The sequence below is a fragment of the Eucalyptus grandis genome, chromosome 7, assembly GCF_016545825.1.
Source record: "Eucalyptus grandis isolate ANBG69807.140 chromosome 7, ASM1654582v1, whole genome shotgun sequence".
Lineage (NCBI taxonomy): Eukaryota > Viridiplantae > Streptophyta > Magnoliopsida > Myrtales > Myrtaceae > Eucalyptus > Eucalyptus grandis.
This window is the reverse complement of record NC_052618.1, coordinates 33,277,371-33,303,132: the sequence shown is the minus strand read 5'-3', so window position 1 is coordinate 33,303,132 and position 25,762 is coordinate 33,277,371. Positions and strand designations below refer to the sequence as shown.

Here is a 25,762-nt window from a genome sequence, read left to right as displayed (position 1 = left end):
AAGAAGCAAAGCATGTAAAGTCATTTACTTAAGCAATATACAATTGTAGGGTAGAGGAAATAAAGAAAAGGATAAGCAAGAGTGCAAAGCAAGAGCTTGAGGTTTGCCTGGCAACGATCGACTAGCCAAGAAAAAAGAAGATGAGAAACAAAGAAAAGAAAAGAAAAGGATTGTCACGAGATGCTCCTGTTCATGTTGATCGTGTACTGAACAACCGCTAGAACTTCCATCGGTGCTGATCCATACTTATTGGTATACGGAACAGAAGCTGTATTCTTAATTGAGGTGCCAATTCCCTCTTTAAAGGACACTTACTAACACCAAGGCCGCTAAAAAAGAATGCATACGGCAGTGCTCTGATAGATCTGATCAATAGAAAGAGGCTGACAATATTATGCTATGGACAATGCTTTCAAAATCGAATGGCGAGAGTATATAATCAAAATGCCAAGCCAGAAGATCTAGTTTTAAGAAAAGTGTTATTGGCACCAAAGGAGGTGATGGGAAAATTCGTCCCGAACTTTGAAGGACCATGTTTGGTGAAAAAAAGGGCACATTCAAGTGGGTCCCTTGAATTAGTAGATTTGGTTTTAATTTTTTTTTTTGCTAAAATCTTTCTATTTATTCAACTTGATCAAAAAAAGCTATATTTAGATTATCGATCATCTATTTGTTAATAATTATATATTTATAGATTAGTTTATTCAGTTGAAGAAATAAGGTAGACTCCATTTTGTCAACAACTTTTGTTCTAGAAATTGATACTAGTGGTTTTACCTCTTTTAATCTAAAATTCTAATATGAGGGACTTTGTAAATATGTAAATTCTTTGATGCACCGAATTGAATATTATGAGAAAATTTATATTATTTGAAGCTCAAGACTATATCCTTGGGACAATTTTGGTACAAATCCTCAAATTTGTTATAATATTATTTGGGTTATAAAAATTTCCGTCTCTATCCTAAAATTTTCAATGCTTATGCAGTTGATTGTCAAAATTAAGACGACAAAAGATGACACAACTTTTTTTATTATTTTTATTATTTTTATCATCAAAGCGCTTTAAAATGCTTTTCCAAGACATGTGATGTGGTGTTATTGGCGCCATGTCACCTTCATCAGCAAAAGCCCTAAAAAACTAAGAAATATAAAAATCACAATAATTTTTTTTTATAAAACTCAATTAAAAAAAAAAACATGCTTCAAGTTTGAATTTCATCTAGTGGGTGTTAAGGGTTTGCATTGCCTCCCCTACTTCGGTCAAGACTCTCGACCCTTGCTCGGGCCTAGGCAAGGCCCTTAGCACATTGGGTCCCCTAGGTATCACCACCTCAATAGCGACTACCTGCATTTTTCTCCTTTTAAAAATTTTTACACTTTTTTTTTTTGTATTCTTTTATAATCGGCAATTTTCTGATTTTTCTTCTGAAAAATTTTGTCCTACTTTCTATTGTGACGCCCAACACCACCTCTCTATCAAAGAATGTGTAGTGTAGATTTTTCTATCAATTAAAATAAAATAGAACTAAGAAAAGGACTAAATTGGATGCTCGTTCAAGGATTAATACCATGAAGAACTCCAAACTAGTACATCTGAGATAATTTTTTTCAAAACTAATTTTTCTTATCATAAAAATTTCAAATTGGTGCCCTTGTGACAAATTTACTCTCTATTAATTTCTATGAAATTTTACCTTTTTCCAACTTGACATTTTACCTTCTGTTTGTCATAGGTGTATTATTTTATAATTTTAATCCAATTTAATAGAAGTTTTACCCTCCATGTGGCAGTTGGCAACAAAAAATCTTCTTGAATTCAGCATATTTCGCAAATAGCGGCAAATTATTATGATATTAACAACTATTTGTGAAGCAACTATCTTTGGTAGTAGCTAATTTCGCAGACAGTAGCATATTATCCTATCAAACCTACAAATAATGCTTTCTTCAAATGTTTGAAATTTCTACTCTATACATTCAAATTAAAAGTTGTTGAAGATATATCAAAATATTTTTAGTGACATGAGCTAGCTCTAAAAAGCTCTTTGAGTAATTTCCTAGTTAAATTGTTTGCAATGTCTATAGATGCTACTCTTATTTGTTCAAAAGTACAGGCACATGATATATGGTTTGAAATGCTATATATTTAACATCATTTGTGCAAGAATTTGTCAAGTTTATGCAGGCTGAAATCAAGACAAGCTTGAGTGAGGAACTCAAATCTTTTTCTTGAATTTTTAGGAGCATATAACAATGAGGATGTTGTTACAAAGAAAATAGAAGCAAAACCCTCTATTCAACAATTCAAAGCAATGATATCAGTACTGAAAATGGAGACATCAACATTGAAATCATGACAACATCAATAGAGATTAAGATAGGAGCTGACCAAAAGATGTTGCGAATGGTGAATACTTCCAAACCCCGATGAAAGTTATTTGCAAGAACTATCATGATGATAGGGGAGAGGAAAACAAAATGATGAAAAGCAACAAGAAAAGATGCAAAATAAAAGGAAAATCATAAGCATTTCAAAGAATCAACACATTAAGGAAGAGCAAAAATCAAGAATGGGCGAATCTTGATGATACTTGAGCTGATTTATGCCCGGATCCTGATTATAATTTTAGGCATGGAAGAAAAGGTGAATACATATATAACACCTACTAAGTTATACATAGTATGTTAGTCCATTTTCTATATCTTTTACTTTTGGTCATTATGTTGATATTGATAATATCTTAGTGTTGCGGACAAATATAATATTCTTTGTATGTTGATAATTTTGCATACTGATGGTGATCGTATGCTAATAATGATTATCTTAAGAGATAACAGCACATAGATAGGGAGAGCAATGTTATTTTTATTAATTGTTTATACCAATTGTTAACATGTTGTTTCTCAATACTTGTGTTTCAATAGAATTTCATGATAAAATGCTTTTATCCTTTGTCTCTTTCATATTATCATGAATTTTAATTGTCTCTACTATTATATGATAGTTATCATCACGTGGAGACTCAAAAGTCTGCTCGAGCAAATTATTGAAATTATCTGAACTTGTTGAGCACATCTTTATATTTCCTTTTCAATATCATGCTTTTTCGTTAAAGGGAGAGAGTTGTTATGGTTGTATGCTTCTATGTTCCTCAATATACATATTTGATGATGTATATGATGTTTGATCCACCAAACATAAGCTTCATTACACATCTTTCTATTAGCGTGAGCATGTTGAATATGGGGAGAGGTAGATTGTGCAAAAATGAGTTGAATTGCTGTCGCGACCAAATTTTTCGAGTGTGAACCACCTAGGGTTTGGCTAATGGATTGTTAAGCCTAGACTTAACTCGGGCTCTCCCAAGTCCATACCAATTCGCGACTTAGATTTAAGTTTTTAACATGCAATTAATTTTTAATTAGGAGTCGCCACTAATCTATTTTTGGTGGGTCGATTAGAAACCCAAGTAAAGTAATGGGAGATTTACTTCACTTCTACGAACCAGAGATTTGTGAGTTCGGGGACTTGGTTACGTTAGATTTCTCTAACGCCCTTTCGGTACCTTTATCTTTTATTTTGAAAAAAATTGTTTGGCAAGCAACTTGAATTGATTTTAATTTCTTAACATGTGAGGTGACCATGCAGGTACACAAACCACCAATTTAACACTCAAGAAAGCAAATGAATAAATGATGCAGAACTTACCTCAAAGTAACGAAAGCATCTGCAATGTTAGTTTAGAATTCACATCAGCAGTCCTAAATATGATTTCTAATTAACACGCAATTTTTGTTTTGTTTTCACTTAATTAATGAAAATCATGCAATATGCAATGCATGCCACTAATTTAACATGAAATGATATGACATGGCAACATGACTTAGCTATATAACCTAAGCAATATGACATAACTAAGCATGTAATCTATCCTAAGCATGAGATGATTTATTCTAAATAATTTTTTTTTGTATTTTCTATGAGATTCGAAATTAAAGAAATGCAACATTTAAATATGGAATCTAAATTAATCTAATGACATAATTCTAATGACGGGCAATTTCTAATTAAATGCACCTAGCAAAAATCACTAAATGACGTGCATTGTATGAAACTAATTCTATATAACGTGCACATGATTTTTATTTTCCTAATAAGCATGCAATCTATTTAGGAGAAATTATCTAAACCTATAATATGCAATCTTAGCATGCAATGACGTGCAAAGAATGTCCTAATTCTACATGACATATGCATGATATTTTTATTTTATTTTTATAAAATTCGAAATTTAAAATTGCCACATAACTAAACATGCAACTAACATCCTAAACGAATGCATTTTTTTGGATTTTTCATTTTTTCAAAAATTCGAAATAAATAAATTTCCTATTCTAATCATGCAAGATAACCCTAAAATGAGGAATATTCTAAAACGAACCTAATCTAACTTAGTTTTTTTTTTGGATTTTTCCTTTCTTTTACGGGAGCGATCAAAATAAGACATCAAGAACATCATGGCAACAAATCAGGCAATATATCATCCATGTCCATTTTGGAAATAAATTGACGAATCGTATCTCACGCATGATATCGGATTGGCCAATTTCAAATAAAATAGCGAATCATATCTTGAGCGTGAGATCAGATTGGCGATTTTTCCGTGCGATTGCGAGTCGTATTTCAAGCGTGAAATCGGAGTCAATCATATGCACGTTGCGAAATTAGGAAGATTTCCTAATTTAGAAGGCTACTCGAGATTTCACATATCTTAACATATCGGAAATTTTCATCATGTGCATCAACAAATTTATCAAATAAGGAAATAGAATTTTTCGAAAATCAAAATAAATAAGATTTTTACCTAATTCGAATATTGGCTTCCGAATTCCGATCCTCAAACGGCTACTCACGACCCACGACCAAGGTTGGCCAGCGGTGTACTCGCGGTCAAGAGACCCAAAGTCTGTTCTCTATTCTTCCACTAAAGAATATCTCCATACGTCTAAATTCTTCATGAGCTCCTAGCCTAAAATTAATCTTCTGCGGCAACTTTATCCTCTTTTCGGAACACGTGAGACGCCACGGTTTCATTGCTGGACGTAGACAAGGGCACCGGTAAACCTGCAAAAACAGAGAGTAGTAATCTTCGGGGCTTGGCTCAACAATTCGTGGTGCTGCTGGGATGCTTGGGATCAGCCGGAGATGTTACGGTGGTGCAGCGATTTCTAGCGTCGGGTCGCAGCAGCGGTGGTGCTCAAAGACGGCGAGCAAGGGCTCAGCTACTGCAGGTCACGGGCGGAGCAGAGGCGACTTCGCGGGCTTCACGGACAGCGACCAGAGGGGCGGAGCTGTCGTCGGGGGTTGCAGACCAACGGGCTGAGGACGCTGCAGCAGGCAAAAGGTAGGTTCGAGATCTGCTGCGGAGGGGTGTTGGCGTCGGCGCGGTGGAGCGGCGAGAGCTGGAGTGCTGCAGATCGGCAGCAGGGCGGCGTGGTAGCGCAGGGGATTGGGTCACAGATGCTGCGAGGACCTCGGATTTGCAGACGGAGGGACTCCGACGGCTGGATTTCGACTCGGCTGCGGTTGCGATGCAACGGCGTCGGACGCGGCGCGGCTGCGATGGAATGGAGCGGACTCGCGAGTCAACGGCGGAGCGGCGATGGGCGGCGGCTCGTAAGACGGCGACGGTGCGGGCTGGCGAAGGCTTCCGGCGAGCAACGGTCGAAGCTTAGGCAGATGGCAGCAAGCACGCCGGAGAAGATGAACAGCGTTCTTCTTCTTTTCTTTTCTTTTTTCAATTTTTCCTCTCTCTCCTCCTGCCTATCTCACGTCCCACTCACCGGTCTCTCTCTGCTCCCTTCGTACTTTCTGCAGCACTAAATTTGCAGAAGGAAAAAAAAATCAAGACCTACTACTCCCACAAACCCTAAAAACCGAAGGACCTCTCTCTTTCTTTGTGCTCCATATTTTCTTTCTTCTGGCAATCGAGAAGAAAACCCTCCAATGTGGCCGTATTTTTCCATTGCGTGGCCTCCACTAAACCCTACGTATGTTTACTTATTTATAGGGCACGAATTAGGGTTTTTAAATTTTCCAAATCCATATCCACGAATATTTCTTTTCAAAACGTAATATTTGCTTTTGAAATTGAAACTCACAAAGATAAATCCGTAAAATATTTCCGAGAATACGGACTTGGACCGATTTGCTTTCTTCGTGGGCTTAACCCGACTCATCAACTTAAAGTTTCTGAACCATCAATTCAAATCCATCCGTCACCAACCAAATGTAAATGCAAATAAAAAATAAATGCACCTAAAACTATATGCTATGTGAGTAACTTTTTTTTTTAGGGATAAAATTAACCCATAATTTTTTAATATGATAAATGTCTAAATAGGTCGCCAAAATTTAGGTGTCAACAATGTCGAGAAAAAACATTCAAATGATGTTAAAGAGGGAACTCTCATATATCTAGGTGTAAAAGTAAAATCAATATGCACACTAATTAGAAACATTCCAAAATAAACTAACCTAGAACATATTTATAATCCCATATTAAAAAGGAACAATTTATATGACTACAATAAAAAGATTTATAAATAGATTTCATCTGTTGATACATATCTATGAAAAGGGAATTTGCAATCATATTTTTTTGCAAAATTGCTTCATTCAAACATATGAACAATAAGAAGTCTGATATCGATAACTTTAGGAATCTAAAAAAGAACTGACTTTTTTTCCCAATAATAACAAAGACAATCTCTTGAAACAAAAGTAACAAATCACTAATAATTTGAAAATTCGAACATGAAAAGCAACAAGCCTCAAGATCTAAACCTGATAGACTACCTAACACAACTAGAAACAAGAATGCAACGTATCAAAAGAAACCTAAAAAACAAAACCAAGAAAAACCTATATAGAGAGACTTTTCCCTAAATATTTAGAACATATGATGGACAAATGTTTCTCTCAAGAAGAAACTAGGGCACTTGAGAATTCTTCCCTAAATGTTTAGAACACATAATTGGATCAAACTCAAGCAGCAAAACCAAATCAAGAAAAATCTATACAGAAAGGCTTTTTCCTAAATATTTAAAACACATTACAAGATAGATGTTTCTCTTTAGCAAAAACTGGGACACTTGAGAATGTTTCCCTAAATATTTAGAACATACAATCGGCTTGAACTCAAGTAGTAAACTGTGGAGGACCAATAAAAGTAGGTCATAGCATCCATCAGATGTAAGGAAATAGATAATACAGGCTCCAATGAAATTGGATTGCCAATCCACATTTGTAACTTCAGGCCAAGTACAAATATAAACATCTCAGTATTAGATTATACAGGTAAGTGGTTTACAAACAATATTTAGCCAATAAAAACAACTAATGATACATATCTTAAACTCTCCATCTTCAGTTTCAATTGAAACTTCATTTAAATTGAAGGAAAATTGTATATGCAACTAGGAAAACCAAACTATTTGAATCTGTCATCCCTCTTTTTGCAACTTCACCATTAAGCTCCTTAAAATTATAAGGCAAGAGAGCTATCCATGAACAAAACTTCGAGCCAAAGGGAAAGAAGTGAAGAAATCAAATGATGGGAAGCTAAAAACGTGAACCCACCATCCCTCTTTCTAATTTCAAACACACAGACATGCACATATACACACGCGCGTGCACAAAGGAGAGACGAAAAATCATTTGAAATGGGGCAAGGAATGAGGGATGGAGCTGAAGAGAAAGATGGTTGTTTGAGCACCTAAAGAGAAGGCACGAGCTTTGGCGGTTGAGTGGGCAAATGAGCAAGAGCAATGAGACAACATCGAGAAAAGTGTGAGCGCAACTGCAAGGAAAGCATTAGTGCAAAGTGGAGGCAATAGTGTTTATTTTTTCAATATGGGAAAAATTGAAAACTTAGTAAGTTGTTGTGGGAAAAAGGAAACTGAACAAATTTCATTAAACAACTCTTTCAGCATTCTGAAAATGCTTAAAGCTCAAGGCTAATGGGGACTAGCCTTGAGCTTTCAACCTTCCCAATGTTAGCTTTCACCTCAAAGCTTCTTGGAAATGGTTGCTAAAAGCCAAAAGCCCCTTGGAAAAAACTTAACCAAATGCACCCGGCATGTGTCTTCGGCTTTGAGTCTTATTTTTTTGTTAGTTGCTGTGTCTTCTTGATGTCAATGTCCATATGATGTTAATGTGTGTAATTAGTGAAAAGAGCAAGTGTACATAAGTAATAAAAATACATAAGTTCCAGTAGTATGATTTGCTTAAAAGGTGGTACTTGATTATTGTAACTTGTTTTGAAATTACTAATGGATTCTTGCTTTGTTGTGGCTATTAGTATTGGGAGTGGATGTAGACTTGAGGACAAAGCCGAACCACTATATATCTACTTACAATATCTTCTATTTCTTTATTATTTACATCACGTGATATTATTATCATGATCTATTAAACAATAACACACGTGCTTAATTTTTACAATCTGTTACTACCAATGTTTGAAATTGAACTTTTTTTTTTTTGTAAAGATTTTTAAAGTTCTTACATAACCTATTCACCCTTTCTAAGTTGTATTATAAGGCTCAATAATATTAAAGTTGGATTATGAGTTGCTGGTAGTGCTTTATACTTATATATACACACATACATATTGGCTACTTAATTTGCTTAAAAGAAATACACTACTTACTGAGTTGTGATTATTCACCCCTTTCTTTCCTAACCTTTTCAGGTTCTTTAATTAGTAACTAGTAGAGTGAGAACGCTATCATTTGGGACGTTTGGAAATGGATTTTAGTTATGGTTTGAGATTTCATCATTCAGGTGGAAGGACGGTTGTGTCACCCCATTCTTGTAGTTTTCACGGTATGACAATGCCCCAGCAAGATGATGGAGGATCCATTGGAAATGCCAATCTTGGACTGCAAATTGATGAGCTATTGTTTTGATACAACCTTTGTTAGGCAGTCTACCAATTGATCATTCATAAAGACGTGACAAACTCGTAAGAGGCCCTTGGCAACCTAATCTCTTACAAAGTGAAAATCAATTATTATATGCTTCATACCGGAGTGAAAGATAGGATTTGCATTGAGATAAGTAGCTCTAATGTTGTTGCGGTCGATTATTGAAGATGTGGTGGATAAAAGATTGAGTTCACTGAGAATGGATTGGACCTAAGCAAGTTCAGCGACGGCAGTGGTGGCAATGGCGTGATAGTTTGCTTCAGTGGAAGAGCATGCCATCAATCATTGTTTGCAAGATCGCCAAGAGATAAGATTACCACCAATATAGACTACATAAGTTGTGGTAGAGGTGAAATCATCCTTGTTATTGGCCCAATTCACATTGGGGTAAGCATAAATAGAAATAAATCTATTTTCAAATGAGTAGGCTATGACATGAAGTGCCTTTAATAGCACATAAGTTGCTCAATGGCCATACAATGAAAAGTGGATGGCTAATGCATCAATTGTGCAAATTTTGTTGACGACGAAGGTGTTATAGAGACAAGTTATAAAAAGATAGTGAAAAGTACCAACGAGTATGGGATAATTGATCCCATTAATGGAGGAAGAGCCATCATTGAATCACAAAGTAGAGGATGTCACAAGAGGTGTGGTGACTTCATATGCATCCGCTATATGGGTTTGGGATAGGTGCTTGATGTAGCTATGTGGGCTTAAAAACATCTCATCAGTTATTGGGATAGCTTCAACTTCGAGAATGTGGTGAAGGGACCCAAGATCCTTGATGGAAAATCGAGATACTAGAGCAATAATTATTTAGTTAACCTACACAGTATCATTGCTTGTAACAAGGAGATCGTCAACATATACAAGAAAGAGAACCTAAACATCATTGTTGCAATAGATAAATAATGATGCATCACATTTTGAGAGAGTAAAACTAAGATCTATGAGAAAGGAACTAACTCTATATACCATGGTTGTGATGCTTATTTAAGACCTTTAATATACTTTTTCAAGTGATAAACATGATGCAATAATTCATGATTAACAAAACCGATGGTTGAGATGTATGAAGTTCCTTCTCAAGCATATCATGAAGAAGTGCAATGTTAATGTTTTATTGCTAAATTTTATAGTAGTTAGTAATCATAAGAGTAAGAATGCGACAAATAATTACCAGTTTTACCACAGGACTGAAGGCATCCTTCTAATCAATTTTGAAAAATGTTGATAAAACCCTTGGCAACTAATCGGGCTTTGCAATGGTCTATGTTTCCATCTAGTTTCCACTTGATCCGAAAAAACCCACTTGCAACCCACTATTTCTATGTCGAATCCAGGGGGGCCAGTTGTCATTTGTTTTGATGGACATGAGTACGTTACTCTGACATAGGTTGTTGTTACTCAAGATATTTCAACACTTGCATGACACATGTGGGCTCCAAAGATGGGGAAATGGTATATTTGGTTTATTTTGGCTTGTAGATATTGTTCAAGGAACATGTTTGCATTGGATGAGAGGAAATTGATTAAGGTGGTGGTGGTGGTGGTGGAGCTTGAGTTTGAGGAAGTGGAAGTCATGCATTGGGTGGGGTAGGTGATGAAGATGGAAACTGTAATGCCTTAGGTATGCTATTATACACATATTGTCCAATTTTGATACTAAGTCCTCACAGTTTTATTCTTCTCAAGGCAATCCATACTATCCCCAAGAAAAAGCGTATATATAGTTAGAGAACCTAGACCTTATAAGCTAGCTCAAAACTCCCCTTTAAGCGATGTGGGACAGAAGACATGTGCTTAATCTCACTTGCATACTGTCGAGGCACAACGTCCCTTGCCATCTCTCTGTACTGCCCCAAGTCTGTGTTGTCACATTTTTCACCCCTTACGGCTCAACATCCTCGCTATTGTCCACTTTATGCCTTTGGCCCTCACGACTTTAAAATGCATTACATAGAATAGAGAACACAAACCTTATAAGTTAGCCCAGGATTTCCTCCTAAGCAATGTGGGACAAAAGACATGCGCTTAGCCTTACTCGCGTACTAGCGCAACCTCCCCTACCATGCCTTCGTACTATCTTAGGTCTGGGTCATCATAGAAACTGAGTTAGTGAGATGAGGGTGATTCCTTTTTGCTCTTGTGAAGAAGTGACAGCTCCATGGGTGAATAGCATGTGGCCTAATGGAGTGACTATAGGAGAATGAATATAAGTAGTCCCTAGTTAGTTATAAGTGACTTGATGCTATTGAATGATGGATGCAAAGGAGAGGTGACATAAAATTGAGCTTTGTAAAAAACAACATTCTTTGAGTAAAATATTTTGCTTGTTGAAGTTGAGTCAAAATAATTATATGCATTAAATGGAGTGGATTTACCCAAGAAACACGAGTTAAAGCAACTTTATGATGAACATAAGGTCTTGATGTGGACATCGAGCCATATCGAGGAGGTGGTGCTAGGGACCCATTGTCTATTCCTACTAGTTCGATTATTTGAGCGCGGGCCAAATAATTCAGGCAAGCTATTGGTGTCATGGTTCGTGATCTTCGATATGGAGATGATCTTGGATCAAATCTTGAAGAATCTTGGAAATTTTGGCTCAACTTGATCATCCGGTTGCCAAATATTTGACAAAGTCAAATTATCTATCTATCTATCTATCTTCTTGTTTAGGTATATTTTAGAATATGACGCATTAGATTTCTAGGGTTGGTTTTAGGGTTTGTGTGGTGGTTAGAAAGCCTATATTAAAGACCTATATTAAAGATTGAATGAATTTCTTTGGGGTAATTTTTTTTTTTTGGAGGAAAAAAGTTAAGAGATTATCTTCTACTGTTCTTTTGAGGACTTGACCTTATCAAGGTTCACTTATGATGATCGATTTGACTCATCGAGCGAGATAGTGAATTCTTTCGCTCATGGAGTCTATAACGTTGGTTGGTTGACACACGTTCGTCAACAGGTTATGTTCATATCGAGGTTACCAATCACAGGTTTGATTAGAAGTCGAGGTTTGCAATTCGCACTATCCGAGCCTTCGTAGAACGATCTTCCGCAACGATTCACATCAGGTCTTAACCATGGAAAACTTAAACACCCAAAGACCCTAAGTTTGTGATAATTAGGAGTTTGATGAAAGAATACCTCAAAAGGAAAACAAAAGTGCAAAATTGGTATGAGGAGTCGGTGTATTAAATATTAGTAGCGAGAAAGGCATGCGACCAAAATGTTAATGGGATAGAAGTGTGAGAGAGAAGGATGAGGTCGGTTTTAATATTGTACCAATGGTGATATTCCATGGATCCACTGTTTTGGGGAGTATAGGGTGGTGTACTAAGATGGGTAATACCATGATGGAAAAAAAGCGTAAAGTTTTGTGAATTCACCTCCACTATTGAAATAAACTATATATTTTTCTTACCATGGATATTTTCAACAAGTAAGTTGCATTTTACAAAGACAAATTGGACATTGAATTTTCATTGGAGCGAATATAAAACAAGTATAATTTGTCGAATGATCGATGAAAACAACATAAAATCTATAATCATCAATAAAATTGATGGGAGCAGGGCCTCAAAAATCAATGTATATTAGGTATGAAGGTCGAAGGTTGACTAGACTCGAAACATTAAAAGGAAGACAATGATTTTTGTTGCATTGACATGAAGTACATGTGGAAAACTTGACTTAACGAAGGATACTGGTAAAGAATTTTCCCTCCAAAATACATTGTAAAATGCAATGAGATTGATCGCCAGTCAAGAATGTCAATTCACCATAGGAGCTCGTTTGCTAATAAAGGTCAAAAGAGTATTAGGTGGTTGTAGTTTGTTTAAGGGTAGTTGATAAGCATCATTGTGATTTGGCCCCTACGATAATCTCTGCCGTGCATGGATCCTTGATAACAAAGTGAAAATGATGAAATTCAATTGGCACATTATTCAATTTACAAAATTTTGAATAGGAATGCAAAGAGCATTGGGTAGTGTAAAGGAAGATGATGGGTTGTGGAGGTGTGTAGATCCCATGTGTTGTGATTTGCAAACCTTTACTATCATCAATGATGACTTCTCTTCAACTATCGTACTTAGAATGTAGAGAGAGGTTGCTCAGATCAATGGTGAAGTAACTAGAGACCTTGGAATTGAGAACTCATTTCTTGTTAATGGAAATGACGAAGGTTGTATAGTGAACTTCAAGATATTCATAGTGATATCAAAATAGCCTGCATGTTTTAGTTATGTGACCTTGCTAGTCACAAAGTAGAAAGATGAGAAAAGTGCGCCGATAGCAAGGGTAGGCACATTTTAGATGTGAGACATCATCATGATGATAGGTTGGTTGATACATTTGAGAAATTTGATGTTGCAGTTGCTAGTTGCGAGGTGACTACTTGGTCAAGTTTGACCACTTGTTGGAATGGGAGGACCTTATTTTAAAATTGGCAGTCAGAGTGTGGAGATCAATGCTCGTGTCCTCACACTTAAGGAATTCTTCATAATCAACTAATTTTTATTGTATTTTATTTTTTCCTTTAACCTTCTTCTTCACCTAGCTCAAGCCTTGGTAAAGGCCAGGGAGGCTCAAGCTTGCCCAATTCTGACGAGTTGAGGTTCGCCTCGACACTAGCGAGCTTGAGTCTTGCCAAATCGGGGAGTCTCAAGCTTCACCAATGTCGAGGTTGGTGAGTTAGGCCCCACCAGGTTTGACAAGCTCAAAGTTTGCCAATGTGATTGGGTGACTAGGCAAGAGCTACAGCCCTTGCCCACTGCCAACGAGGGCTTTGTAAGGGGACAAAAGTGAAAAAAAGAAAAAGAAAACAAAATGTTATTAAAAATAGAAAATTATAAAACAAAATTATAAAAACTGCTTAAAATGATGATTTATCATTAATGGGTTGACTCAACTAATAAATTTTATAAGTTAAATGGGTTGTAAATGGGTTGTAAATGGGTTTAAAGACAAACCCATTTACAACTCATGTATCATTGAACTTACATACAACCCAAGCCCATTAACAACCTATTTATTTGAATGTAACTAATTCATATATGACCCATCTCATTGAATATAAATTCACCCATTTTGACACCTCTACTTTATTCCAAAGAGAAATAATCTTGATTTTCTATTTTGTTCTTGATATTCCACACTTTTGTGCTACTGCAAATCTTCATGGATTATCTCCTTTTGACCAAGAATATCTCCTTTAATGTGTATTGACTCCTCTTTTTATATGTGAGAAAGCTTACTCTTCTTTGGATAAATTTATCTTTCCCCTTTTTGCTTGACCAATTTTTACCTGATTGCAGTCAATCTTTCCCTTTATTTTCCTTTAATTGACCGAAGTCAACAAACATGTCCCTTCTACTTCCAAGTTTAATGATGCTTGTCCTCTTCGTATCATACGAGCTTCAGCTATCATGTGGAAGGTGCAATGTGATTCTTGTCCATGGACTTGGCTCAATTCTTCCTTTGCATGCTCAATTAAATTCAAAGCCAATCAAGAAAGTCTATCCACCGCTGGCCTAATACTATATGGGCCTAAAAAAATGCTCTTAAAATCTATATGCAGTTTAAACTAATCCATTTTTTTATGGGCTCAAATTTAGTCACTAACTTTTCATGCAATTAATAACTAAAGAGTGTCAAAATTTAGACATCAACATCTGTGAGGTTTTAGTAGGAATTGTTAATAGAGATCTGAAGAACATATGTAGGATTGGGGTCGATAACTTTCCCATCAATATCTATAACTGTTTTGAATGGTTGTGAGAGGGTGCCAGCCATCCATGTAGCTTGAAAGATCATACCCCACGAGTAGGGCCATGAATCGGGCACGCCATGAAGTGGAGTTGGATGGCGAGACCTTTGACGGGGATTGGGGGCTTTTGGAATTAGTAGGGGCAGAACGCTGAATAAATAGTTAGATATTTTTGGCCATGATATATAGTTGCTCGCTCGAGTATTTTAAAGGCTAAGAATGATGAATTGCAAAGTCAAAAGTAATTTCATTGAATTGTTGTGCAATATATATAGACGCATAACTGTTTCCTTACAAAATAAAAACAAAGTAATAGATAATCAAAAACAAAAATTAAGATCAGTGGGTTGTTAGCTCAGTCTTAAGATTCACAAAATGAGTTTTGAATCAGGAATTCCATCTGTATATTAATGGAGAAATGTTGAAACCAAAAAATCATATGAACTGTGAAAATTTGGAATAAAAGCACAAACATATAAATGGAGGAAAAAATTCGTATTAGAATGCCCAGAGCTTCATATGGAAGCTGAACATTTACAAACGTCGGACGATAACATTTAATTTAAAAAGCAATAACAGTCCATATAAACGATAACATGACTTGTCTTTCTTTTTTTTTAACAAAATAAGCTATTTTTGTTTTTATTTTTCATTAAATGCTATCGTTGACATTTATGCTGTCAATCGAATGCTACTGATGGAAATTTTTTTTGGTGGGATTGGACCAGTTTCTTGGAGTCGGGCTGGGTTCGCCACCCGCGCCGCTACTAACCAAACCAAATCGTTGCATTTTTTTTTCCTTTTTTTTCAACAAAGAAGATAAAGCAATCAAAACTGTAGCAATACAGACCTTGTAATCCCCAGAAAATCTGACCAAAAAAAAAAAAATCCCCAGAAAACATCTCGAAAAATGGAGATAAACGAAATCTTCCCCCAAATTCACTGAACTAATTACCTCGAAAAATATGGCAAGAGACCAAATCGGATAAAAAAGAAGGAAAAAAAAATAAAAACAAATACCCGTTGAAAATAATTGGAAGAAGATGAAGGTGCTCAGCTTAATAAATGAATGGATAGATAGATTGTCCTCACGTAGAACAGAACCATCAGATTAACGAGATCATATGTAAAATCTCATCGTCATCGCACCTCCTCTTCCCAAAAACGCACACACCCCACCAAATCAAATCAGACGCACACGCTGAAGAAGAAGAAGAAGAAGAAGAAAACATGGCTCCTGCTCTCGCGGAACCTCAGCCTAAGACCAAGGGGCGAACGAGCCGCCACCCCTCTCGCCCAATTAGGGTTTCTTTCTGGGACTCCCCTCCCTCGTCTTTATATAGCCGCGGAGCGGAAGGACGGAGGTGGTTTCTGGGTGCAGTCCCCGATTTTGTGTAAAATTGCCTCCCCGTCCTCGGATGAGAAAATTATTACATTTTGGGTCCCCGCACTATTCGGCGTGTCGAACTTTACTCCAATTTAATTTGTTGTTATCCGGTTCTGATCGTTTTGCATTATTCTTAGTTGAAAACTTTGTGTCCCTTCCACCAAGTCTTCTCTCTAGGGTTTTACCGAAAGTGTGCTTGACTACGAGACCCACCCGTAGAGCAAGGATAAAAGTCGGTCTTAGTGTGCTAATAAATGCCTATTTTTTCTCTTGAAATTATTGGAATTACTCGTAATAAGATATTGACTACAATTAAAAATATCTTATCAATAAAATTTCCATTTATCCTCGAGACACCACTGACACTTCAAGTCTACCTATATTTTAATTTGTAGTCCCTTAAAAGGAAATGTGGACCTTTTGATTCTCATACTTTTGGCAGTGTTTAATTTTAGTCTGCACATCATGTGTTTTCTGCTGATAATATTGGTCCTTCAACGACGATTGAGCATTTGTATATCTTCCCAAACCTGAAGAAAAAGCTTTTGTCCGCATGGATTGCCAAATATTTCATGCCCATATGTACGGCTTTTTTTTCCTAAGTGTAATGCTATAAATGTTCCTATAGATCCTCATAGGTTGAGCATTTTTTTTTCCTAAGTGTAATGCCAATGTTGCATTAAAGTAATTACCCTTAATAAGATTGTGAATTTCTTTTTCTTTTTTTTTTATGAATTTGCACATGTAATCACTATGTTAGTCAATGTAGGTTGAGCATTTCTATTAACGATGTAAGTGAAAATTTTTCCACAAATTAGTAATATGGAGTTTCTCATGTTTGGTTTGTTTGAAATAATCAGTCAACATAAAATTATCTAAGGTTAAATATATATATATATATATATATATATATATATATATATATATATATGCACGCTTAAAGTTAGGAAAATGGATTCCTTAACTTGAAAAGGAGAAAACATTTTTGCTGAAAAATTATTTCTCAAAAAGTATTTTCTTTTTTTCATGGATTTTTCTCGAAACAAATACACTCTAATGGTGTGTTTCTTTTGCAAAAAATGGATAATTTGGAAAATAGTTTCCTAAAAATAATCATATGTATCACTTTAAATAATTTGTCAATGAATAATGTTTTCATTATTGATAGTAATTTATGTGTAAATATTTTTGTTGACTATAAAAATATTTTTCATTTATTTATTTTCGTAAGAGATATAAGTGATCATTTAAAAAAATGATTTCGAAATCATTTATATTTCAAGAAATAAATAGAGCCTAAATTTTGAATGCAAAAAGTGATGGATGTACTCAAATCATCACCCAAGATATATCCCATAAATTAGTATTAGTTATCACATACAAAAAGTGGACCTACAACTTTAGTTTCTTTTTTTTTTCCCATCAAATTTTGGATGGAATTAGGCTAAAAAGCCCTGATAGATACGGATGGTCTACAGATTGGAATTGGCAAACGAGCCAAATTAAACACCCAAAAACTTAGGGGGATCAAAGTGTAATTTTCAGTAAACTCTAAATACTGCCAATTTCATTAAGTTTCTCAGTTTTGCCCCCCTCATCGACTTTCACCAACAAAACTCTTGAGATTGTACTGTGATTTAGATGATTGATACTCTAAGATCAAAAATATCATATTCTTCTCTTGATATGCAATTTTCCAACATCCTTCCTTCCTTTTCTCGTGTATTAATTCCAAGAAAATTACCAAAAATACTCCTCACTTTTCACGTAAATTTCATTTTGGATCCTTCATATTAAAGATTGCTAGATTGCTTTCGACTTGATCTCTAAGCGAGCCTGAGCAGACAGGATTGCCCATTGAGTTTAGAAGTCTTTACCCAAGCTGACCATGGTTTGAAAAAATTAAATTTCCCTTATAAAGTGGATGGGCCTCGGTGGGCCCAAGCGGGCTTCTGTGGGAGGGCTTGAGCCCAATAAAGAGATTGCTTGCCCAGACCCATTCGCATTGTGCCCTAGGCCTTGTTGGGCTTGGGCACACCTAAATGAGCCCAACAAAACGTCAAGTCCAAGATTAGGTATATTTTGCTTCCAGAGTTTTGGCATTTTATATCAATATGAAATAGTAGTAGTTACGATAGTGGCTTCATCACGAGATCAAGATTTTCCTTCCCAATGCCCCTCTTTCAACATTCCTGAATTAAAAAAAAAAAAAATCCTGAATTATTTGACAAAAAAGAATCATGAATTGCAACTCCTTAATTCCAAAGAGGCCTAGCCCTAATTTCATTTTCTGTATGTTGTCTCATTGTCAATCTTAATCATCACTCAAAGATACAGCGGTTACATTGTGATGAATTGCACATTAAGCATTTTTTTTCGTTTGAATCGGAGGCCGACTATATTAAAACAATTGAAAATTTTATGACTAACTTGGCCCAATATTAAGGAATCAAGAATTTAGGGCCTAGGCTGAGGAAATGAGAACTCCTGGGCCTCTATCTCGACAACAATTCAAAGTAATATCACGAACCAGGGCCGAAAGACCATCCCTAGTTCCTACTCAATTGTTGACCTCATCAATGCACGAAGAACATAAAGCAAGCGATCATCCCCCTGGGCCTTGAGCCATGCATGATCTGCCCCTCATATCCAATGGGATTTGGGAGCAATTATTCAATTAATCTATTATATAAACTAAAATAAATATGAGCTTTATAAATGAAAACCTATGCGGATGCCATGTAAGTCTCCCCGGATTTAGTTTAGTATTTACACTACTTTTATTAAATTATTTCTTGGACTCTCACAAGAATGACGACTATGAGACAATGCACGGTAGAACTATCGATGAACAACGAGGTTTACCCACTAGAAACAATGAACAAATTAGGGTCATTAAAGCCTTTTTTCAATAGTTTGGATGATTAAAATCTCGTTTGGTTCCATTGACGACAAATCTAGAAGCTGATAATTATTATAAAAATCACATTCCATGAAATGGTTATCTTTTTTCAATAGTTCAAAAGATTGAAAATTTTGGGATAGGGATCTTTGAAATACTAGACCTTAAGGAGGGAACATATCACTTCCATTGAACACCCAATAACTGAGACAGATTCTCTCCTCTTTTTTTTCCTTTCTTTTTTATCTTTTCCTCCATGTTCTTGTTCCCCGCCTAGCTTAGGCTACATGGCTTATCCATTGCCCGATCATCGCTAACCGCCCATCATTGCCACAAATTGTCGCTGTCTGGACGAGAAAATAAAGTAAAAACTCGATTCTAACCTGGTGTAAAGAAATTTTTAAACTGATTTATAAATCCCATTTTTAAGGAATCTTACATGAAAAATAGTCAAATTCTATATTTAAATGTCTTCTAGAACATGATAATCTTGATCATTAGATTTCCCTTTCTTTTAATTATCCGTTTGCGTTGGAGAGTGTTTGCTTTTTGGTGGGCAGATCTCCCTTCATTTTCGAGCAGCTTATGAAACATATTACGTAATCGCGACGTCTTGTTTGTGAGGAAAAAAACACTTTTGTGTTTATCACGGGAGCCGCCGGTTTTAATGGATCCTGGTCTTCCGCTTCTTTGGACAACAACCGAGCAACCAACCTTTTGTGGGGGCAGACATCCAAGTCAGGACACCTCTCCTTTTGACTTCTTGCCCAAACCCTCGCCTACCGAGTTGCACGTTTCTTGGCTTCTGCTGACACGCAATTAAGTTTTTTAAACATTCCAATGCAGGCTCTCCTTATCATGCCACCAGTTCCGGTTGAATGTTTGATTTCACCTCTATCTGGAGGTAATTGCTATGCATATAAAGAATGGTTTCTAGATGAAAAGAAAACCAATCTACTTTTTATTTTTTTTTATTTAGGGGTAAGTACCCTCTAACATCAAGGACCAGATAAAATTTAAGACAAATCCGAGGTGGGTAGCCTAGATTTGAGACTAATTATTTATGCTTTGTAGGGAACCTACGTTATCCATACATGGAATTTAGAATGCCTAAGTCTAACTCAAAATCAAACACTCAATTTAGCCAATCACCATATTTTAACTCATTGATATGGACGAAGAAGTTGCAACTAGGTCTTCCTCTCCTTATCACCCTTAGATGGCCTTGATGGATAAACTGTATTGCGTCTGTTTATTTCATCTACTTTATAATAGTATGTTTTTCACAGTCTAAAATACTATATTATGTGATTAATGTGAGCCCATATTTATAAGAACTTTCAACATTCTCCCACTTGGGAAACATTTATTCAACCTGCATCTTCCGCCTCATCTACATGCATGTATTCTCGTTCCTTAATCGTTAAATCAATTAGTCTCATAGGAGCTTGTACATAATCTCTCTAACATGCACCGAATACAAAGATGAATTACCACAATTCCATTCCACTCCTAGACAAGGTGTATTCTCAAAGAATGAAAACTCCATTTTTGGCAAGTGTAGTAACTAATGAGAATCGACAATTTTGGCATTTCTCAATCGTAGGCTGAGAATGCTAAAGATACAAAATTGATTTTTCTTACTAGCTATCGGATGTTTAATAAATTATGAACAACATGCATCATGCCAAGTGATTGAATAAGCCAATCACTTGATGCATATATCTCAATTGCTTCGAACATGCAATATAACAATCCTAATAGTGAAAAATCATAGTGTCTCTATTGGGGAACAGAAACTTACGTCCCTCGCACTCACGCAACCCTACAGCTTCTTCAGTACCAAACCAATCCGCACGATGTACAGCTATAAAGCAATTCCAAACGAGTGGTTTGGTGGATAGAGCAATCATTAAGCTTTACGTAATTCTAAAACTGGTGGTGATCAATCAAGAGAAGCAAAACCTCGCATTAAATTAGTAACGTCAAACGTGGTAACGCATGCATGCAATCGCAATCGAGATAGATGGCAGTAGACAGATCGCTAGAAGTTAAACCGCTCGAACTTCCTCTTCGGGCACTGTTGCATGGCACTCTCCGCTCATGCACTGAATAACCTACCCTCTCTCTCTCTGGGCAACGGGTCACCTATTCGGTTGACTTCGGTGGGCAGGAAATTGTCATTTGCAACACGACCATATGACGCGAGTTTGGTTTCAATTTTCCAAGCGGTTGGTTTGATATAAAAACCCACCACGATTTGTTCGTCTCTCTCTATCACCACGCCTAGACTGCCGGAGCGATCGCAGCTTACCCAGAAAATGAAGATGCGTGAAGTTTTCACGGTTGTGTTCGTGGGGTTAGTAATCCTTCTTTGTCCGTCGATATCTAGAGCCGACCATGCTTCGACGGGGGCGTCTGAAGCAACTCATGTAGTGGTGGACCAGTCGGGGAATGGAGATTTTAGGAGGATACAGGATGCAATCGATGCCGTTCCTTCCAAAAATGATCGACAGGTCTTCATATCGATCAAGCCCGGGACATACAGGTAAGTTCAATGCTTGCCTTAAAAGGTGATCCGTATTAGTATTTCAGGGACATCCGCACTTTCTCATGTTAATGTGATTCTCGTACTCATCCATTATCTGATAATACCTTTAGCATCCATTAATGGAAAAATTATGATTTACCCATCATATGGACGAAAAAATAATAATTTTAGATTAGTTTAGTTAATCCTTTCCAGCTAATGAGATTTGTACTGTTATTATACAGTCACCAAATTAGAAATATCAAACAAAGCGGAATAATTTATCTCTAATCTTGCGGCTCTTTTCGACGTAATGCACTGAGACACATTCATATGCAGTCGACATATCATGTGTACATGAGGAAAAATGAAAAAGTTAAAGCATCTTGAGTTTGAGGTTTAGGTAACAACGCACGTTCATCTCTACTGGCAAGATCACAGACAAATAATTCTAGTTTTCAAAGAAAAAGAATAAAAATGAAAAGATTTCTATATCTTGCATGGCATCGAATGGAAAATTTGTTCCTAATGAGAGTTGCTTGACACACTCATTTTTCCGGATTCTTAAAATTCATCTTCACGAGTACGATGTTGCAGAGAGAAGATAGTCGTGCCAGTGAACAAGCGCTTCATTACATTAAGTGGCACGAAAGCTTCGAATACCATTATCACATGGAGCGACAGCGGAGATATATTCTACTCCCCCACGGTTTCGATCTTGGCTTCTAATTTCGTTGGAACAGATCTCACCATTCAGGTACATTGACATCTATACTTTTCCATTTAAGGCTTTAAAAAGATGACATAGACATTGATTTGATATTATCTTCCTCGTTATATTATTTTGTAATTTTAATCAGTGCTGCAAATTATTACCATCATTCAATGTGATTTGAGAATTTCAGACGCGACAACAAAAAGTGAATGTCCGATTTCTTGTAATAAGTGAACTATTCGTTCAAGCTGGGCTCATGAATTTGTCGACCCATACAGAACACATTCGGGGAGGGTGAAAGAGCAGTTGCGCTGAGAGTGGCCGGAGACCAGGCGGCGTTCTACAGGTGCAAGATCCTGTCTTACCAGGACACTCTCCTGGATGACGCCGGGCGACACTACTACAAGAACTGCTACATTGAGGGCGGGACGGACTTCATCTGCGGAGACGCGGCTTCACTATTTGAAGTGAGTGCAATTTAACTAAGCGCAGTTACTAATCACTAGCGTGCCATTGTGTGGATTTGAAATTGATGATGGATGATCATACGTGGTTGATCACATAGAAATGCCACGTGCACTCAATTTCAAAGGAGAATGGGCCGATCACGGCACAGCACAGGCAATCAGGGACGGATAACACAGGCTACGTGTTCCTGGATTGCAAGATCACAGCAGCGAACGGTGCATTTCTGGGAAGGCCGTGGGGTGAATATTCAAGGGTTGTGTTTGCCCTCTCTTACTTGTCCGCTACCATATTGCCCCAAGGCTGGGAGGATTGGGACGACCAGAAATCGCACAGGTTCCTACTTTTACTTCTGCATATACATATCCCTTTACAGTGCATATTATGAAATTTCTGGGTTGTGATTTTTGATGTCATGCAACCCAAATCGATTAAATTAGTGGTCTCGGTAATAGGTGGAAAATTCGATGCCTGCCATGATTTCAACTTATGGTATGCTGAGGGATCGATGGCACGAGAGCAGTTTTATCGTTTTTTGACGTATGCAGATAATTCCGGCTGGGAGTGATGAACCTCGTTAGGTTTTTGTGAAAATTTGTCCTTGGAGCAAGGGCCTTTTCTCTTATATAAATGAACAGTGCCGGGCGACATAGATGAGTCTGTCTTTGGCTTGATGAAAATCAAACAGAAATGTTTTAAATCTTACAATTTAGCACTTCTTTTCCAGCCCCAGACTCATTTTCGCATGTCTAATTACCTCCTTGCTGTTGTGTTGGGTGACCGTTACATTTCAGCACTGTGTACTATGGAGAATACAAGTGTTCTGGTCCGGGAGCTAATAGGTCGGAGAGAGTTGATTGGTCAAGAAGCTTAACAGACAGCGAAGCAGCTCCTTATTTGACGAAGGCCTTGATTGGAGGACAAGACTGGCTGGCAAGAAAACCTACTCCCCTCAGGAGACGCTCCCCCTAATTGAACCTCATTCATTTATGGCGTTCTCTTTATTGGTCAAATTACAAGTGCTGGATTTCAATGTCTTAATGCCCTCTAACTAGTATACTCATACTACATAGGTCTCCGATTTGGATCTTAGAATTCTTGAAGATGTATCATATACGAAAATAGATGTGTCACTATTTTGATCAGATGATGGCTATGTAACTTTGCTCTCTGATCATGCCCAATCGAAATCAATAGAATTGACGTGGATGATTGAAGAACCATATATTTTATAGGACGATGTTGGCTCTTAATCTATATTGCATTTGTTAATACTTCAAGTCAATTATTGGACGCTGAATGTTGGTTAGTATTGTCTTATAGCTTATCAAAATTGCCTTATTTTTTCTTCAATGAGTCAAAACACATACCATTTATTTGATATTTCTTAACGAATCAACACATATAACGAAAAATTAATTATATGAAATCTTAGTAAATCATACCGAATATTGCTAGGTTGATTAGATGACAATCTAATATTATTTTATCATATTTTTCTAGGAGAAGTAGCAGCCGGGCACATATTTTCCTTTTATAACATTTTTTGAATCTCATTGGTAATCTTTCTTTATGATTTGCCGATACATTTTTACCGCATCATAATAATTATTTATTTGTTGAAGATGTGCTATGACGGATAACATTTTTATGATACTTTAGTATCATGTATGTGGATTATATTTTTTATGACAATTTCTTTAAGACTTATGATTCGTGAAGTATACTTCATTTTGAGAATTTCTACAAGACTAGTCAAAATTAATATAGTATTGAAACTCCTTCAAAAGTTCATTGAAAAAACTTACTGTGGTCCTTAATTCAAAGTTTATTCTCATAAATTATAAAAGGATAAGAACCATCTTTTATAATTTATTTAGGAGTCACGCTTTTTTCACTTTTCTTTCTACACACACATTTTTTTTTTTTTTTAACCATACTATCCCTTATGGGGCAGCTCACTAGTTAGTACAACTCTACAAAAGTTATCATTTTTTTTAATTAATATTGGTCAATTCTTTTATTTTGTTTCATATGCTTTTTCCTTACGGGTCCCACTTCCCTTATTTTATTTTTTTCTTGCATCTTATTTCTCCACTTTTGCAAATTGTCTCTCTATTTTCTCTCTTGCAAGCAATTCTTCTTTTTATGCCTCGTACTCCCGCTCCTTCTTCTTTTACTTCCACAAACCCCGTCGTCCTCCACATTTTCACCGGCACTAACATTGGGCTCTCCAGTAACCTCCCATTTGATAGTTAATCCCTCACCATCTTCCTCTCCATTTTCACTTTCCTTCTCTATTGGTTATGGTCCCTTCCACTTGTTTCTCATTTACTAGCCCTTTATATTGCTCGAAGTGTCCTCATCTTTGTCTTTCTCATGATCCTTCCCTTTTCCCTCTCTATAGCTTTGTTCTTTGTCATTCCAAGGACTCTCCTTTTTTCTCTTCCATTTGTGTCACAACCCTCTCAGAAGGTGTCGCGGGTTTAAAGGTTTTGTTGAATTGGATCAAGGGTCCTCAATTGACTCAGATTCTCCCAAACCCTTATTTTGAGGATTTGAGGTGTTTCTTTTTCTAGAAGATTTTCCACAAGAACCATCACAGTCTTTCTTGGAGCATTTGATCTTTAGCCTCTAGCGAGAACAAGCTACGTCAAGTTCTCTATTGTTGTTGACATAAGTCTAGATCATTTGGCGTTTGATACACAATTTTTCAAGGCACAAATGAATTTCTTGTTGGATTTCTCCCAATGGAACATCCTGGATCATTCTCTATTTAGACAGAAAGGTTCTCTCTACTGTTTGAGATAATTATTTGGGGATGGTGGTTAGGAAAACATGCTTCAAATTTGCATCAGCTCCAATTTGATAGAAGAGCTTAAGCATTTCACGATAATGCTTATTGAGATGTTTTTTCTGAAGAGAGCAGCATATTCTTTCGAAAAATTCTCTTCTTTTGAGTTCTATGAGATCAAATGGTTTCCCCACAA

The 25,762-nt window shown here is 36.5% G+C and overlaps 1 protein-coding gene and 1 non-coding gene across 2 annotated transcripts; one reads left to right on the top strand and one right to left on the bottom strand.

The window, feature by feature from the left end:
- Positions 1-15,824: 15,824 nt before the first annotated feature.
- Positions 15,825-15,921, bottom strand: LOC120296535. The gene has a single exon (XR_005553484.1). It is a non-coding gene; the product is annotated as a small nucleolar RNA U30 (small nucleolar RNA).
- Positions 15,922-21,135: 5,214 nt separating this feature from the next.
- On the top strand, positions 21,136-24,027 carry LOC104453340 (putative pectinesterase 11). The gene is made up of 5 exons (XM_010067867.3): positions 21,136-21,610; positions 22,190-22,349; positions 22,586-22,774; positions 22,873-23,108; positions 23,567-24,027. Exons 1-5 carry the CDS (start codon positions 21,384-21,386, stop codon positions 23,742-23,744), a joined length of 990 nt encoding a protein of 329 aa, XP_010066169.1. The 5' UTR covers positions 21,136-21,383; the 3' UTR covers positions 23,745-24,027.
- The last annotated feature ends 1,735 nt before the right edge of the window (positions 24,028-25,762 follow it).